This window comes from Pelodiscus sinensis, chromosome 25, assembly GCF_052426305.1.
Source record: "Pelodiscus sinensis isolate ZL-2025 chromosome 25, ASM5242630v1, whole genome shotgun sequence".
Lineage (NCBI taxonomy): Eukaryota > Metazoa > Chordata > Testudines > Trionychidae > Pelodiscus > Pelodiscus sinensis.
This window is the reverse complement of record NC_143076.1, coordinates 5,204,238-5,222,660: the sequence shown is the minus strand read 5'-3', so window position 1 is coordinate 5,222,660 and position 18,423 is coordinate 5,204,238. Positions and strand designations below refer to the sequence as shown.

Sequence of the window (18,423 nt, the reverse complement as noted above, 5' to 3'; positions counted from 1 at the left end):
GACCCAAGCCCATAAGGCAAAGACAGCCAGCAGCAGTGCAGACATAAGGATGTCATGATGTGGTATTGCTGCACCATCCTCACTTCTGTGCTGCTGCCAACAGAGCTGGGTGCTTGGGCAGTGGATGCCAGTTGTTGCCCAGCAGCACAAAATTCAAAGCTACCTAGTCTGCATCTGTGTAGGTTTTTTTGAGAGGGGACTTAGGCAGTAGTTCAGACTTTTATACCAGTAACCCCGTTCACATGCAAGTGTAGCCACCCCTTAATAAAAAGATATTTACAATATTACTAAAAGTGATCTGAAGTGGGTTGTGCCCACAAAAGCTCATGATGCCATCTACTTGGTTAGTTTAAGGTGCTGCAAGACTATTCGTTTAAATCTTCATGAAAAGAAGTTTTCAATGGAGGCTGACCGCTATAACTCCCAGTGGGGGCCCACCCCCCATTTTGAGAATCACCGGAGATTGGTAATGAAAATAAGGTACCTTTGTTGTGCACCAACTGTCCCATGTGGCTGTTGTTGGGGAAAACATTGCGTGTGCCACAATTCACATCCTCTGTACTTCAATGCAGGGCAGACACTTCGAGATTTGCCATCAATTTACCTTAGGAAAGCAGGATTTTTTGGAGGGTGGGTGGGGGGAGGGAGGAGGAAGGAAGTAGTATTTTAACATTTCTCAAATCAAGTTATACTGAAGAGTTTGGACTTTGCTTTTCCTCCTAAAGGAGAGGCAGTGTCCCATTCTCTCCCCAACTGTCATTACTAGTCAGACTGATGGAGCAATCTTTGCTTTTTTTTTTTTTTTTTTTTTTTTAAGGCAGTGAGTTCTCACTGCAGCAAATTTCAACAGCACTAACTACATCAAGTGTTAGGAATGAGGGCAGTATCAGCTCCAAGTAGAAGCCTGAAATCTGTTTCACCACTTGGTTTGTAGTTTCACACTTGAGGAACCAGATACATCAAGTTCTGTCCCATGCAAATACAGTATGGAGGACATCTATTTCTTGAAGAGGCAGAGTTGAATGCGGTCAACCGCAGAGAGATAAGTGGTAAAGCAGCTCCCACCCCTTCTATTCCTCACTTTGCTTTCGTTCTAGATTCAGCTGGTTAACTGGACAGTTTTTTTTAAAAGCCCTTCAATTGGTAAAAACACATTTGTATTTAATCTCCAACTATCTGTGTCTAGACTGGCAAGTTTTTCCCGCAAAAGCAGCTGCTTTTGCGGAAAAAACTTGCCAGCTGTCTACACTGGCCCCTTGAATTTCTGCAAGAACACTGACTCTTGCATGTAACAGTCAGTGTTCTTGCAGAAATACTATGCTGCTCCCATTTGGGCAAAAGCCCTCTTGCGCAAAAGCATTTGCGCAAGAGGGCCAGTGTAGACAACGCGGTATTGTTTTGCGCAAAAAAGCCCTGATCGCAAAGATGGCGATCAGGGCTCTTGCATAAAACCGCATCTAGATTTTTGCGGAAAAGCATCCATGCCAATCTAGACGCTCTTTTCCACAAATGCTTTTAACCGAAAAACTTTTCCGTTAAAAGTATTTGTGGAAAATCATGCCAGTCTAGACATAGCCTCACAATAGAGTACAGAAGTTATAGATAATGTACATATCCCAGTATGACAAATTCAGTCAAGATATATTAAACATGTAATACAGAGAACCAGGCACACACTTTAAATGATCAGTAAATATATTTATTGCAACAAACATTAAAATGATACTTTAGATTGCTAGCAATTTATCCAATCACTAGTTCTGTGCAGTAGTTGTGCAGACACCAATACATTTATACCATTTACAAAAAGTTAAATAGTTTTAATGCAGACAGTGGTTGTTGATGGTTTCCATAAGACACATGTGTAACTATTAAGACAATATAAGAGACTTTGTACATGCAATAGCTTAAATGCAGAGTTATAGTCCAAGAACTTTCAGATTAATTTACATATGGGACAATGGCACAGTGGGATAGCATGGGGGGAAAAAAAAAGGCATTCCTTGACCACTGTAGTGCAGGCTGTAGAAGAAAATTGCTGTGTATGTGGATCAGATTGGCCTGGCCCAGATGGAAAGCCAGTCTCCCAAATCCACATTTGGAGAGTGGAAATAAGTCACATGGCATTGAGAAATTGTGTTCTGGGCATTTCCTGTTTGGCATGATTGGTATCTGCCTTTCAGCCTATTGACTACTCAAGGTCAGGAATTGAACAAAGAGAAACATTAAGTGTCAGTGTTCAGTTTGTTCCAGATATTAGCTAGGCCAGAGAAGTGAAGTTCAGGTGCAGCAGGTCCTTCTACATAGGTTGTAGGGCTCAGACATGGAATCCGTTACCTCTGTTTGTTGGGTCTCCTCTGAAGTAAGTCCAGTGTCACTGATAGCTGTGGGGTCTGATGCTGGGGCCATTTCACCCTCCGATGCTTGGTTTTCTGGGGGTCTGGGAGTCTCACCCTCTTCCCCTTCGCTCTTGCAGGCTCTGGGTATCGAGCAGTCCAAAAGCTGGGACGTTGCTACCAGACTTTCAGGGGCATCAGAAACTGGCAGTTTTGGGGAAGGTGCCACTTGCTCCACATTCAGCAGCAGCTCTGGTTTTGCAGCCTCTGGGGCCACTAGTTCAGATGCCTGATCTTCCTCCCCTGGAACCGAAGCATTCCCCGGTGTCTCCTTGTATGCCACCAGGGCACAACCGGACTGGGAATCCATGTCGCTCTGCTGACTCTGCTTCTCCTTCAGTTCTGGGATCTGTGCTGGATGCTGAGCCTCTGCCTCTTGGCTGACCTGAGCTGTAGGTTGGGGCTTTGCCATGGTTTGTTCCATAGGAACAGTCACAGGTTCCAGTGGGCTCTCTTGAGAAGCCTTGGGTTCTACAGGGCCCATGCTAAGGTCTGCCCTGGGCTCCATGATGTCATTAGTACTCTGTGGGGCCTCCATAGTCAGCTGGGTCCCAAGTGGACCTTGTGTTCCTGTCTCTCTAGTTTTGGCAGGAAGGTCGGTCCCAACTCCGGCTTGTGCCGGCCAATTTTCTCCTGTAGCACATGCCGTGGTTTGGGCCTGCCCCTCTGGTGCAGGCTGCAAAGCAGTTTCAGCCTGCTTGGTCGCGTCTGTGGCGCATGCAGCTGGCAGGGACTGTGCAGTAAGCTCTCTGTCCTGTGGACCAGGATGGGTCCTAGACTCTTGTGCACTGTCTGCAGCAGGATAAGCCTCAGTTTCTTTGGTTCTGTCTCCAGCAGGCTGAGTTTCACCAGCCTCTACAGCAAGCAATAGCTCAGTCTCTAAAGCAGGCTGGGTTTCTCCAGCCCCTTGTGCGGCCTGTGCAGAAGTCTGGATCTCTGTTCCTTGCGGGCTTTGAGCAAGCTGGGTTTCAGGAGGGTGCTGCAGAGTCTCTTGCACGCTCTGTGTAGTGGGTTTATCCTCACCAGTGTTCAGTGCACCTTGTGCAGAAGCCTGGTCCTCACCAGTTTCTTGGTCAGTCTCGGACACAGCCTCTCTTTCCTGAGGAGTCTGTAGAGGCTGGGTTCCACCCGTGTGTTGGTGTGTCTCTTGCATGTGTTCTACAGTAGGCTGGACTTCAGCAATCTCTGCAGTTGCCTGTACAGTAATCTCCATCAAACCAGATTCTTGCATTGCCACAGGTGCAGACTGATCTATGTGGTCTTCTGTGATGCATGAAACCGGCTGGCAATCCTGTTTAATATGCCAGGCCTCAGGACTTTGCTTGATCTCTGCATCCAACTGAGCCTGTCTTACTTCTGCACCCTCTGTTGGTATCTCTGCAGCATACTGGGACTCATTACCTTTTGGGGTCTGTGCCACATGCTGCCTGCCCTGGGTTATCTTTGTATTAGGCTCAGCTTCTCCAGTCTCTTGCTCCATCTCTGCAGCAGGCTGGGCACTATTGTCCTGGAAAGCCTGTTCTGTGCTCTGTACAGAAGCCTGGGCATCACAGCTTTGTGCAGTCTGCAAACCGGCTTCCTCAGTGTCTTCCGGCCACAGTGTTTCAGTAGTGGCTTGCTCAATGTCTTTCCCAGTCCCGATGGGAGGCTGGCTCTCCATGCATTCTGAAGCCTCCTGTGAGGCATGTATTATAGGGTGTGTTTCACTAATCTCAGCCTCTCCAGTCTTCCTGTCCTTGCATTTCTTACAAAACTGACAAGATCCCTTCTTACTGAATTTGCACCCCATGCTGAAGACCTATAGCAGCAGCCTAGCTGGGAATAGTCTCATATGGCTTCACTCTTGTTGATACAGTGCAGTTAGAGTTTTCCTGGGCTAGGAGAGGCTGTGAAAGGCTCTTGATTTCTGTTCCAGAAGTATCCTAGTAGCCAGTAAACATCCCACCTGCAAGACATTAACAAATACATTAACAGTCTCGCAGCTTGGCTACTCAGGCTTGCAAAATGTTAACATTTAGGAAAGGGAGAAATATTCATTTATTCTTGTTTTTATTCCTTTGCACCACCTGCCAAGTATCTTTGGGTGATGAGAGCAATTCAAACAACTTCAAGATAAAGCAATCATCTACTGTCATGGAACCCTGGGGGAGTGGAGGAGTAGAAGAGGATTTACAGCTGTCCATCATGGATGGGTTAACACAGTAGTTAATAAGGCTGTAGTGCAGAGATCCAGTTTAAAATGGTAGGATCACTTAATTCTATACAGAAAGGAAAGTGGGTAGGGACAGATTTTGCTAAAGGGATGCATTAAGGCCTGCAACCATTACATATAACAAAGATTTTCTTTTCTCACTTCCTAAGGTTCCCTCTCAATAAGTTAATCTGCATAGCCCCTCCATAGTTAAAATGCATCTCTAGGTAGTCTCATGGCTTCATATAGAAAGAGATTAAAGCCTCAAACTAGTAACACTACTTGAATTTAAAACTAACTTGCCTTGGTCTCATAGCAAGACTATGAAATAAAGCCTGTGCAATTAGCACTTATGATGTGCTCTGGTTATTCTCCCACAGCTGTATCAGCTCCACAGAGCCACCTAAGGAGCAGTTTTGCATTAAGCAATTTCACATGGCTTCTTCTCCAATGGCAGACTCATTGAGATACAGTTGTTCTGTCATTACACAGGATATAGGGCATAGTTGCCAACAAGACCAAGCCCACATCATGGACTTTTAGAGAAACAGGTTTTAGAGACATAGGTGAGAGCAGCTATGCTTTGCAAAGCAAGTTTAAGGAAGCCAACTTTATTAAAATGTACAAATCTGTATTTATTCAAAATCTTCTCTGCTTACCTTCCTGACAAGGAAGTTATTGCTTTTCACAGAAGAATTGTCCACTGCTCAGGCAACATGGAATTTTTTAATAGCTTTCACTTGCAGAAGCAAGTGCCTGTGTCTCAGACAACTTCTGCCACAAGTCAGTTTGGCAAGAGAGTAGGGCACCATAGATATAGCTTAGCTAGAACTGTTTTTGCAACCTCTGCTGTTACAGAAGATACACATCATCTCCACCCCCCCATATATTATATTTAGAGAGAGCCAGCCCCAGAACCACAGTCCTTTCTTACAGTCTCTAAGAAACCACATATATCCTCACATATTATTGTTAAATCATTAGGCTTCAGAAACATGCAAGAGACTAACCACCTCCAAAATATATGCTCTACTCCTTCCCAAAACTGCAATAAAAGCTCTAGAGAAGCTTACCACTTACCAGGCCGCTGTAAAAGAACGACAGCCTCTAACACCACAGTTTAAGTTAAAACCTCAACACACCTATCTCTCAAGCCTCATGCTGGATTTAAATAGGGCTGGGTGGCACCAAAATTACTTTCCCCCAGCTCCCTGAACATTAGTTCCTCTGTGTGATTGTTCCCATATAGTAGGATCCCTATTTGTGTATAGTCTAAAATTGGAGATGAATGTCTCATTTTATAGCTTTGTGTGGCTGCTTTTATATGTTTAAGCTACAAATGTTGATCACTTGTGGATTGCCTGTTCTGTTCATTCCCTTCAAACTACCTGGCATTGGCAACTGTTGGAAGACTGGATACTGGGCTAGATGGACCATTGCCTGACCCAGAAGGGCTGTTCTTATGTTCTTAAATATTTTTAGTCATGAAAGGCTGGTCTTGAGCATGCCCTGGCCCGAGTGGAAGCATTTATGCATGATTAGATGGGTCACATGAGCTGGACGGCAACGTTTTTAAAAGAGCTCCAAAATGTTATGATTCAAAACCTGGTTTCGTTTCTTGTACTATTGCTCCTGACCTCACACTTTTGCCCTGAAAAAAATAAAAGAAGATTGTGGCCTTGGATTTTTGAAATATCCAGGCCTTTTCTGACTTTCATCTCTTTTCACTGCCTCTTTTCAGTTGAGATCTAGCACCTGTCTTCCCAATAATACAAATAACAATATAAGGTTTTCCTGTCTCTAGTAACTACACTGATTATGTACCCATGCTAAATGCAAACCCCATGTTAGCTGACACATTTTCCAACACAACTACACTGGTAAAAATGCTATTATCGTGCAGGTGGGTGCTAGATCTCAGCTAAAAGTAGGAAATTAATGTAGGAAGGGCCAAAAATATGGGGCAATGGAGTAAGCTTGGGCAGTTTTATAACAGCCTGGGTAGTAGAGAATGGATAGCATCACCAAGGAATAAGCCTGCCATTTGCACATGGTCCTATGTGAGACTTAACAAAAACTAGGAAAAATTCCCCCACTCATTCAACTTCAATAAAGATACACTGGGGACACTGTGCCTTTAGCTCAAGGCCATTCGGCCAACCATTTTTTAAAATAATTGAATATTTAACCTCTCAGAGGTCATTTAACAGGTGGGAGTGTCTCCTGCTTTTGGAGACTCTGAAGCAGATCATCAGCTGGTGTAAGTTGTAAGTGCTCCATGGACATTTACCCACAGAAGACTGATCTTTCTGTGCATCAGAGGGCACTGTTACATTTTGTGGCAACTTTGTCTAACTTTTATGTTTTGTGACCCTGAAGGTTGAAGTGATGGGAGAGTCACACTGTCCTTTTTTAAGAATCTCAGCTAATTAATCTTCATTTGAGATTCTAGCAAATAAAGGAAGCCCTTGAGCTACCTTAACTGGTTTATTAGCTATGAAAAAGTAGCAAGACAGGATTATTTCTGTGAAGTTTTACCAAGTCTCTGGCTTCAGATATAACATGCTCCGAGGGGACACTACTTGGCTTAAAATACTCTCTTTAAATAACTCTTGTTACTCTAGCTAAGGATGGACACTATTTCTGAAAGGAGGTGAAACAAGACTTGGCAAAGTAGTCAAACCCATTTTCAAACTGCTCTTCATCATAGTTTCGGCTTCTGGGTGGCTCCTTTCACAAGACAAGAGTGGCTTGAAAGTATTGTGTTACTACCAGTATATGCTTTATATTTGAGAATCTGTAAATCCTCTGATATGATGTTGGTAGGCTTTCTTTCACGGTGCTACTTCTCATTTAAGGGATGTTTTGTAGTTTTAGACTTCAATTTGGCTATATGCAGAGCAAATTCTTAGCTGCAGGTTAGAATTACTATTTCAGTAGCATTATTAGAGCTCAGGGAAATGCTGCTCTTTGAGTTGAGACAGGTTTCTTGATGTAGAATGACACCCCAGCAGCCCATAGAAACAAATACTGCCACGGCAAGGTAGTGTAAGTGGGAGACTTCAGAGAGGAAATGCCATAGGGAGCCATTTGTCATGATGCTACTAAGTGGAGTATTGGACATGAATCCCTTCCCCTCTTTTTAAGATCTGATTGTGCAACCTGGACTCTCTTGTGTTTGTCATTTGGACACCTTTATTTTTTTCTTGGAAATAATAACATGCTTAGCAATGATATATGGGCTTTTAAGAGCATCATAGCTATACATTTTCAAATGTCCTCAGCATTCAAAAGTGGTATCATTCTGCAGAACTAAGCGCCTATTCAGCATGTAAGGATAAAGTTTCTGTAACCTGGTCACTGTCTTTTTGCTGCCAGGTAAAGTAACACCTGCCCATTGACAACGAGAACCATTAGAGTTTGTGTTACTGTCTTCTTTAAAATATACACTACGTATGAACTTCCAGAGATATGATCTCAGTTGCAGTGATCATACAATAGTTATTGAGAGTTACAAATATTAAAAAGACCATTAATCTTTCATGTTGCAATACACTGAGCCATGTACTCCAATAGAGACTATATTTCTCATCTTCTACACAAATTGTGCAGACATATAACATCAACATTCGCATCACTGGAAAGGTAGAACTGATGCACTGAAGTGTCTTTTTTCTTTGGTTATTGGTGAATATACCTGCCTAACAATGGATCTGAAAATGTGGTAATTCAGGAAATGACCCATAGCTATGTCCTAACCACAAAGCTGTAGGCAGGAGAATATCAATGAAAGATAACTACTCAAGACATATAGGCTGTGTCTAGACTGGCCAGTTTTTCTGGAAAATCAGCCGCTTTTCCGGAAAAACTTGCCAGCTGTCTACACTGGCCGCTTGAATTTCCGCAAAAGCACTGACTTCCTACTGTAAGAAATCAGTGCTTTTTGCGGAAATACTATGCTGCTCCCGTTCGGGCAAAAGTCCCTTTTGCGCAAAAGTCCCTTTTGCCCAAAAAAAGGGCGATCGGGGCTTTTTTGCAGAAAAGCGCGTCTAGATTGGCCACGGACGCTTTTCTGCAAAAACAGCTTGTGTGAAAAAGCGTCCATGCCAATCTAGATGCTCTTTTCCGAAAATGCTTTTAATGGAAAACTTTTCCGTTAAAAGCATTTCTGGAAAATCATCCCAGTCTAGATGTAGCCATAGAGTTTAGTGAAATAGTTTAGTGATTAGCATTGTAAAATCGTTTAGCTGTGTTGGAATAGGGGAGCATTCATCCACTGTATTGAAAACTAACGTTTCAAAGGAAGGCTGTAAAACTCATAGAAAACATCCAATTGGCTTGACAAGAATAAGCTACCAAATCCCCTTTACACAAGGAGAGGGATGCCAATGTATTGCAAATACAGCAGCTAGCTGCTGGGGCCATGTACTCTCTGAGTGCTGTGAGCCTCCCTGGGGGGAGTGGCAGGCATCATCAGCCAATGGGAGCTGTGATATTGTTTTGGGGATGGAGGCAGCTCACCACCCCCCTCCTGCCATGCAGACCATATGGCCCCCACAATAGGCTGCTTTGAGCAGCATGTGGGGATGCGGAAGGAAGGGAGCCTGCTGGAGTCTCCCTCTGAGCCGTAGGATGGTGTGACGGTGCGTTGGGGGTTCCCCGTCTCCTGCACCCCGAAATGGCACAAACAGACTGCACCAGCCAGTGGAATTGAGGGTGGTTTATTGCTCCTCCAGCACAGCGCAGCACAGATGTAATCTGGTTACAGGAACTGGGGCTAAGAGGCCTCAGTGCCCCCTTGAGATAGGGGAGTCCCAGCCCCCTCCCCAGCTCCTACTTCCCTGCCTTCCAGCCAGGAACTAACTAACCCTCTTCCAGCCCTGCCCCCCAGCCAGGGCAGCATTCCACCTTCCTTTGTTCCTCTCCATGGGGGGGTGTCTGGCCACTGGTTCAACAAGTTTGGCATTACCTTTGCATAGTGAGGCTTTCCCTGCTGGGTCTTGCTCCAGACAGCAGGGGTCACCACAGCCCAGCAAGTACCCCCACTACGTCACAGATGGTGGTGGCGGACCAGATCTGGTCATGCGCCAAAGTTTGCCTGCTCCTGCTCTAGAGGGTTCATGACAGAAGTAAAAAAGTTTGCCACTAGTAAAGCAGGCTGGGACAGATAGCCACTTTCCTAACAACAGTCAGACTAATATAAATAGCTCTGTCATTCCATAGACTGGCATTTTAGCTTCCTCTTGTTTACAAGGCTAAGTCATTGATATTAACAGAAGCATGCATTAGAGACTCATTGTAGACCAATTATGGTTCCAAATGCCAGTATAAGAAATGCACCTTTTATTAAAGAGATCATTCTGTGTAATTGATTATCTATTTACTTACATAGTAAAGTCATTGTTTCACTTTTTCCATTGGGTATTCAATAAGTACATTTCATTCTATTTGATGCAAGTACTGCTATTAACTAAGCTCCAGCTACATGGGCAAGTTCTGCCCCTATCTATCTCTGGAAAAATCAGTTTGAGACAAAAAGAGGTCTTATCGTAGTTGAGGGAAGATTTGGGCTCTGCAATATGCTTGCAAAGTTCCTCCTATTGAGGGGCTACAGAGTCTTACACGACATATTTTTCAGCAGCAGTTTGAATAAGAGCTAGCCCACCCCTACCCCAAATCACAAAGCCACATTTGATCCTGGCATATCCACTTCCATCCCCCCAACATATGAAATCAGATTTAGGACTCCACATTTCTAGTCAGCTCAGCTGGTATTTGGCTTTAATCTGTTCACCGTCCATGAAATCTAATGCCTGCCAAGGAAAGTACTAAATCAGCCTCCCTATCTCTAGTTATCTAAGATGTCTCTAAAGAGCTCACCTAAATCACATGCTCATACTAAATGGAGAGAGGTTGTGCCGTAGGGCCTTTATATAACTCTTCTTCAAATGCTTTTATATATTTGCTGTGGTGCTTCAATTTAAGCAAAGAATATAAGCAGCAGACGATTGAAATTGACCACAGAATGCACTCTGCAGTGAAAAGCTGAAATGGCCATTGCCCTTTCCGCACCCCGACCCACATTACTTCACCGAGAAGCCTTTCACTTTTTCACACATATTTCACTGAGATCCTTAACTCTCCTGGGTCACTCTGGAAGGAAGGAAAATATCGCTTCCTTCCATAGGATAGTTTCACTGCCCCAGGCAATGTGATAGGGGCAGAAGCATAACAAGATCCCAGAAAGCCCTGGTGCAAGAGAAGAGCAGAGAGCCCCTCACAATTCTGAAATCTGCCCCCCCCTTCAGTCCAGTCCCATTCAACCTCCCAACTCCTGTCCAAATCGCCACTATCACAATCTAGCCCCGTTCTAGTTCTCCTAATGCTATAATCCACCCCCGCCCCCAGCTCCTGCCTGTCTCCCAGAGGCCATTCAAGACAATCTTCCATATCTAAAACAATTCAGGGCACTTCCCCCTCATGCTGCTTGTCCCAGCCGCTCCTCAGTCAGGCATTGTGACCAGGCCCAGCGACCAGGCACAGCACTTCTCACTCAAATATAACCTTGCCACCACTCGGTCATGATGGAGGAGCAGCTGGGCCAAACCTGAGCCACGATATGCCCGTGTGTGGCAGGAGTTAGGCCCAGCCCCACAGGACACAATGCCTGGAGCTAAGCCCAGCCCCACAGGACACAAGAGCCCCAGCTCTGGGATGAATGCACGGTGGGTGTGATGGGATGAGACCCTTTCGGGACTGTCACTTGATGTGTTACGATCTCACTGGATCTTGCTTCTCCGGACAGCCAGGGCACCCTGTAACCCTTTCTTGTGGAGCTCAGCTCTTCAGCCTGCTTCCACTGAGACACAGGGACATTGTATTGAAAGCAGTACAGTGTGAGACCTTGTCCCACAGCCCCTCTGAACCCCAGATATATCTGTCTTACTCTGTATGGAAGACTACCTAGAGTAAGGACATGTCAATTCACCCTCTTTCACAATGTAAAGAGGGATATGCATGGACTCCTTGCCCCTGCTAGCTAACAATTGTTTACACTGGGTTTATTAATAAACAAAAGTGATTTTATTAAGTATAAAAGGTAGGATTTAAGTTGTCATAAGATTTAGCACAGAACAAAGTAGGTTACTAAGCAAAATAAAACAGAACAGGCAAAATAAGCCTAATACACTTAGGGAATTCGTTACACACAAGTTCTCACCCTCCACGTGGTTCTAATATTCTCTGCACACATGGGGAGCCCTTCTATTCTGGGTCCAGTCTGCCCATGTTAAACCAGCAGCCATCTTGGGTAGAATCTCAGGGGAGAACTGACAATCAGGATTACCTCACTCCGCACTCTTCAGGAGGATTTGCCTGAGGTAGAAATCCTGTGTGACAAACCTGACCCTCCCCCTTCTCTTCTTGTGGAAAAGTGCAGAGTCCAAATGGATCCAGCACAAGAGAGATTCCAATACAAGATGAATTTCAGCATCAGGTGACGTGGCGACAGGTTGTTGCCGAGCCAGCAGTCAGTTCTTACAGGCTGATTCTTATGCTTACAGGAAACCCAAGTTCTTGTACAGTTCATTGTGCTTGCTAATGGGCCATTAGCTCCATGTCTGGCTTCTTCAGCGTTGTACCCAGTGGGCTTGTAATAGGCTTTTCCTCATGTGAACACATTGATAATAAATCCACAGACAATATTTGTAACTACAGATACAGAAATGATGCAGGCATACAAATAGGATAAACCATGTCAGTAAATCATAACCTTTCCAATGATATCCCATATGGAGTAGCTCACAAAGCATATTTTACCTACGTCATATTCATTATCATATTCCTATTAATAATATGGAATGCCCCCTCATAGTGGATTCACTCAGTTCTTGGGCTCAGCTCTTCCCTGTTGGTCCCTTTTGATGGATACCAATAACTTCTTGGACATAGGTATGAATGCACTCTTACAGTGAAGCACCCAAGGAGATGTAGTGCACCAGGAAATAGGCATAACTCTACATGGTCATGACCAAAGTCAGCATGCGACCCAAAACATATGTGCCAAGTTCATCCTTAGCATAACGAAAGTGAGTATAACTGCACCAGAGACAAACAGATACATTCGGAGAAAAGCATTAAACTAGGAGCAAACTGAGCAATGAATTAAATTAGATGCACATTGTGCATCTTTTATAAGGACAGAAACAGGGTCATTTAACAGGGAATGGGTACAGGACAAATGTAAATAGAAGAGTATCTTAAAAGGCATCCCACTGCAGTCAGGTAAACCGTAATCATTGAGAGAGTTCTTAATTTGGGAAAGCGGTGTTAACCCCACCACTACCCACAATGGAACCATTAGGACAGGTTTATACTAGACCCAGAAAATCAATTTAAGATTTGCAACTACAACTATGTAAATAACATAGCTGGAGCTGACATGCCTTAAGCCAAGGTTGGTGCCATCTCCCCAGTGAGAGGTCTATGGAAGCACTGACAGCATTTGATTTAGCAAGTCTTTATTACACCCACTAAATTGAACGCCAGAAGATCGATCTCTGATGCGGTATGTATAGATGTGGCTTTAGTCTAGTTTGAAGTGTTTTGGCACTAGGTACAAGCATAACAAATTACGTGATTTGGGCCAGTCTCTTTGGCTGCGTCTAGACTGCAGGGTTTTTTCGAAAAAACTTCACTTGCGTCTAGACTACAGCCGCGTTCTTTCGATAATAGAAAACACACAGCTTTTCTTTTGATGGTGGTACTCATTTCACGAGGAAGAACACCTTTTTTCGAAAATGCTCTTTCGAAAAAAGGCATTCTTGAATGCACACAGGGCTTTTTCGAAAGAGAGCATCCAGACGGCCTGGGTGCTCTTTTGAAAAAGCGGCTCGGTTTTTTGAAAGAAGAGGTTGCAGTCTAGATGCTCTTTTTCGAAAGTATCTTTTGAAAAAGCCTCTTTTGAAAGAGGCTTGCAGTCTAGACGTAGTCTCTGTGAGGTCAATGAGCCCCATAAAGTAAAGGTCACTATCAAATGCTCCAGCAATGTGGCCTAGGGAATACAGCACTAGACTAGGAATCAGGAGACCTAGTTTCTTGTCCTCATTCTGCCAACCACCTGCTGGGTGAAAATAGGCAAGTCACTTCACTGTTTTATGTCCAAGTTCCCGCCTCTGTAAAATGGGTATATAGACACGGACTTCCTTTGTAAAGAATATCGAGATCTAGTACTGAAAAATGGGTAATTCAGAGATCAGCATTAGGAGGCTGAATAAAGACTCCTGTGCTCAGTTTGGATGTTGAGCCCTGGCTGGGATGATTTAGTTGGGATTGGTCCTGTTTTGGGCAGGTGGTTGGATTCAATGGCTCCTGAGATCTCATCCTTTCCGAATGTCTTAGAGGTTTCTTTGTTTTTGGCATGAACAAATTTAAATTGTATACCGAGCAGTACTTAGGTTTGCTCTATTACGGCTGGTTTTGTTAGCAGTAGCTCACAAGCAGAGATTTTTTTGAAGAGAGAAGAAGAGCACAAGTCAAGGTTTGATGTATGGTGTAGAATGAAAAAAGTGACAGCAGGCCACATTCTTTTTTTTTTTTTTTTTTTTTTGCTAAAAAATTTCAAGCTGTAATGATCAGTTGGAAATGGAAAGAGCTCATTTGAAAAGGTAGGTTCCCTTCCTTTTGAGTACCACACTGAAAAAGCCTGCCCATTCAGGTGAAGCAGGGAGCATAATGCAGCCGTATGCCAGAGTAGGGCCAGTTCAGCTCATGTCAAACTCTTTCCTGCCATCAAGTTAAATCAGCTCATGCATAGATGAATATTAACAAGAATCCCTCCTACTTCTGTGAAACATAGTGCAACATTCTAGGGCAACACAGAATTCTCAACATTGAATGTCCCAAAGCCAAACTCATCAAGAGTAGAATGCTTGGCCTGTTTGACTCATTGGATTTGTGCTCTTAAGTCACTTAGGGCCAAATTCACATAGACTCTGCAACACCCAAGAATCTAAACCCTAGGCACCCTATTGCCGGGGGGAATTCAGTGCCATTTGAGCTCTCAGCCACAGGGAAACAAACAAGCCAGCTAGGAGTCAGAGGAAGCCTCAGGGCCCTAAACCCATCCTATGGATGTTCAGCGCCTAGGTGCCAGAGAGGCCCCTCTCTGCTCTCACAGCTCTTTCATGGGAGGAAGCATGTAAGATAGGGCAGCCTTTTTGCCTGAAGGAAAGGGAACCCTGACCTGCAGCCAGGTCACTCAAGATGTGGGGCACCAAACTTTGAATTCCCACTGTGCTTGATAGGGAAGCCGGACTGGAGCCTAGCTGTCCGTTCTGCAGGGAGTGCCTGAAACGCAAGGTTACCAAGTATTCTGCAGTGGTTCTCGTAGTCTCTTGGAGCTATTATACTTAATCATTGCTAGAGACAGAAGGAGCTGCCACTCCACTCCAAGTCAGGAGATCAGAAATTCAAAATGGATCTCCTACATCCCAGGAGACTGTCCTAGCCACTGGGATATTCTGGTACAGACACCACTTGCTTCCTGAGTTTCATGAGGAATGCCATCAGGGTACTTGCACTACAGGATTGAGCAATTATGGCAAGGCAGGCATCTAGTTTAAGAATTTTACTCTGAGGCCACCAGGGCTTTGGCTTGCAGTATGGTCCTAGCCGTTTGTTAGATTTGGGCTGGCATCAGAACTTGGGTCTTTGTAAATGTGGACCAGTGAAAACTTAAGTACCTACAACGCTAGGCAGCATTGGAGGGCTGGTGCCTAAGTGGTATGATGAAGTAGTCATCCCTTTGGCTGCTCAAGTACTGTAACTCATGTTCCCCCTTACTGTCTATGGACCACACAAGGTTATGAAGTTTGACAAAGGCAGAAGTCAGAAACATTATAGATTGCAGCAATCATAAAATAGTATTTATTGGAAGTTACATCCAGACAGGTTCTCTTGTGAGATCAAGTCGTAGTACAAGATTCCATGCCCAATTATGCCACACATACAGGAGGAAAAAAATCATGCATTATGCTGATTAACACTTTAATCTGCAGGGAAAAAAAAATCAGAGCCCAACTTGTCATTCTGTTAACAGGTCTCTTCATGAGAGTAGATTGTCAACCACAGGTACAGGACAACTCATGGAACCACCACAAGGAAGTGAGTGATTTGGTTTACAAGAGGAAGATTGTCAGTTTAACAGAGGCTTGCTATCATAACCTCCTGGATTCAGTCACTGCTTTACTTAATGCAATGCTACAGACCCCAGACCACTGTTAGATTGATGGGATCCTCTGAAAAGGTAGATTCGAGTGCATCATTACAATCCCCCATCACAACAGAATTACAGTCTGAGCCAGGGAAGCTGTAGTTGAAGCTGGGTCTTTGTTTGGGTCATTAACAGAATGCATTGTGCTCCAGGAGTTAACCCAGGCTTCTTTTGCCACCGCACAGGACATCCTCCTTAGGAAAACGTGGCTTGAGGTCAGAGATGAGAGCACAAGCTACAGCTCAGACAGGTTGTTGTAAGCATTGGTGCTCCAACACTGCATTTTGCTCTGCTACAATCAGTCACACAAGTGGATTGAGTTCTGCTGGACTGTAGTCCCCAAGAATGAAGTCATATCATCGGGTTACAGGGTTTATGCTGAGGAAAAAAAGCTGGTATTTCTAACAGCTCCTGTCTGAGGCTGGAGTCTCGGCACACCTCATTCCTTGAGCTTCAGAAGAGGTCTCTTCAGTACTGCCTTGATCTCTGTTCTCCTCCCCTGTAGGGGGAGGGACTTCCTGAGAATGGAGTAGATTAGCCTTGCTGCAAGCAGCAGAAACCAGTCCCTCTTCAGTGTACTGCTGTACCTCTGCCTTGGCACCTACACTTGCCTCCAATTGCTTGTTCTCTGTAGAGTCTCCCCTACTTTCCTGGTCTTCCTTCTGGGAATCTTTGCCACTCTGCAGGTTGGTAGACCCAGCTACAGGCTGGGCCTTGCTGGTATCTTTTGGTGTGACTTCTGCAACTTCTCCTTCACCCTTATGATCTTCAGTTGCCTTGATCCCCTTCTTGCTGAGTTTGCCTCCCATGGTTGGTGCAGTGGAGCAGCACTACCAGCAGTAACGAACTCTGAAGGAAGGGGCAGCAAGAAGTCTTCACCTCTTTACAGCAGTATAGAGATGGCTACTGGGCTTCTGTCTCAGGAATATTCTAGAGTCCACCACAAAGCATCTCAGCTGCAAGATAGAAAGATCAACGTTAGTAGCCATGCTTTTAACCCCTTAGGTAGTTATCTTTACAGTTTGTAATGTTGTCCAAATGCCAACAGACCCTCACTGATCCTGACCTACAGCAGTCACTAATTCTGGCTCATCAAGTTCAGCTGCTTGTTTGTCCTCTTACCTACAACCACTTCATCAAATCTGAAATCCCTCACTCTTTACCCTCCCCCTTTATCATCAACAGTTGAACCATGGCTTAGTAGTTTCCCCTTCCCAGAAGGGGAAATAGCTCTAAGTCAAGGACTGCATTTTATTGTGCATACAGATGGCAAGAACTTAAGTTTTTCTTATATAGTGAATTTGGGCCCATGGCATCAAAAACAAATAGTGGTTTATATCAGTAAAGCAAATATTCCTTTACTAAGTTAGTCAAAGACTCACAACCAGTTGTGAATTATAGTAAAAGGGTACTGTCATTACATGTATTATTCCCCTTATATTACCTACTTGCCATGAGTTCTGAGAGAGACAAGCTAATCCAGAGTTTATATTTAAGTTGTATTTCACAAAGTAGTGAAAGTCTTCTCCTTTTAGTCAACAAGAAGTTTCAGGGAAAATTTTTTTTTTTTTTAATCTTTATATTTCACACACATATGTAATTACTAAAACAAAACACCACCATACCCACTCCCATTGTGTATACATACATACTATCATAGTGCAGCTATCACAAAATAAACAGCCAAGAATAATTTCAAATGTATAAGTAGAAAAGAAAAAACATACTTCTCTAAAAGCCACCAACTTTCTCCAGGTCCTCCTGAATTACTCTCATCACACACAAGCTAACCTTATATAGAGGTAGGTGGTCACACAGAAATACTTCCCCAAAATTCCCCGAACTTTAGTTCCACCAAATCACTGTTCCATTTCTCTATTGTTCACTGTTATATCATTTAAAGGATGGGAATGTCTGTTACACTTACTTTTAAAAACTTGTATGACTATATCATTTATAGTAATAGAGAGGTAGCCATGATAGTCTGATCTTGCAAAAACAAAAGGAAAAACTATGTAGCACTTTAAAGACTAACAAGATGGTTTAATAGGTGATGAACTTTTGTGGGCCAGACTCACTTCCTCAGATCATATTCTGGAAGAGAATTGGCATGACCATATATACCAAAGGATTAATGCCCACAAATCAGACATCAGACATCTTTACAAGGAAAAACCAGTTGTTTTTCATTTCAACCTACCTGGACATAATTTTAATGGCCTTACTACATGCATCTCACTTCAAAGAGACTTTAACACCAGATTAGAGGGAAACTTCAGAACTTTCTTTCATGCTTAAATTTAACAAAGATGCTAATTACCTTAACCATTACAAAGATAGCTTCCCCACTTATTACCCCTGATTAGCCATTCATTGACTCATAAATAGCTATTCCTTCTCTCCCTCTCCCTCACCCTACCTTCTGTACTAAATCTGATTTGTCAGTTTAATAATGTGTTCACTTTTTTCATTGTATTCCTTTGATATATATGGTCATGCCAATTCTCTTCCAGAATATGAAGTGGGTCTGGCCCACGAAAGCTCATCACCTATTAAACCATCTT

The 18,423-nt window shown here is 43.8% G+C and overlaps 1 protein-coding gene and 1 long non-coding RNA gene across 2 annotated transcripts; both read right to left on the bottom strand.

Moving 5' to 3' along the window:
• Nucleotides 1–1,677: 1,677 nt before the first annotated feature.
• Nucleotides 1,678–4,185, bottom strand: LOC149521695 (uncharacterized). Its single transcript, XM_089773347.1, has one exon. The coding sequence runs from the start codon at nucleotides 4,183–4,185 to the stop codon at nucleotides 2,281–2,283; it is 1,905 nt and encodes a 634-aa protein (XP_089629473.1). The 3' UTR covers nucleotides 1,678–2,280.
• Nucleotides 4,186–15,483: 11,298 nt separating this feature from the next.
• LOC142824454 (uncharacterized) lies at nucleotides 15,484–17,672 on the bottom strand. Its single transcript, XR_012899331.2, has 2 exons — nucleotides 17,587–17,672; nucleotides 15,484–16,815 (listed from the first exon to the last, which is right to left on the bottom strand). It is a non-coding gene; the product is annotated as an uncharacterized LOC142824454 (long non-coding RNA).
• Nucleotides 17,673–18,423: the final 751 nt, after the last annotated feature.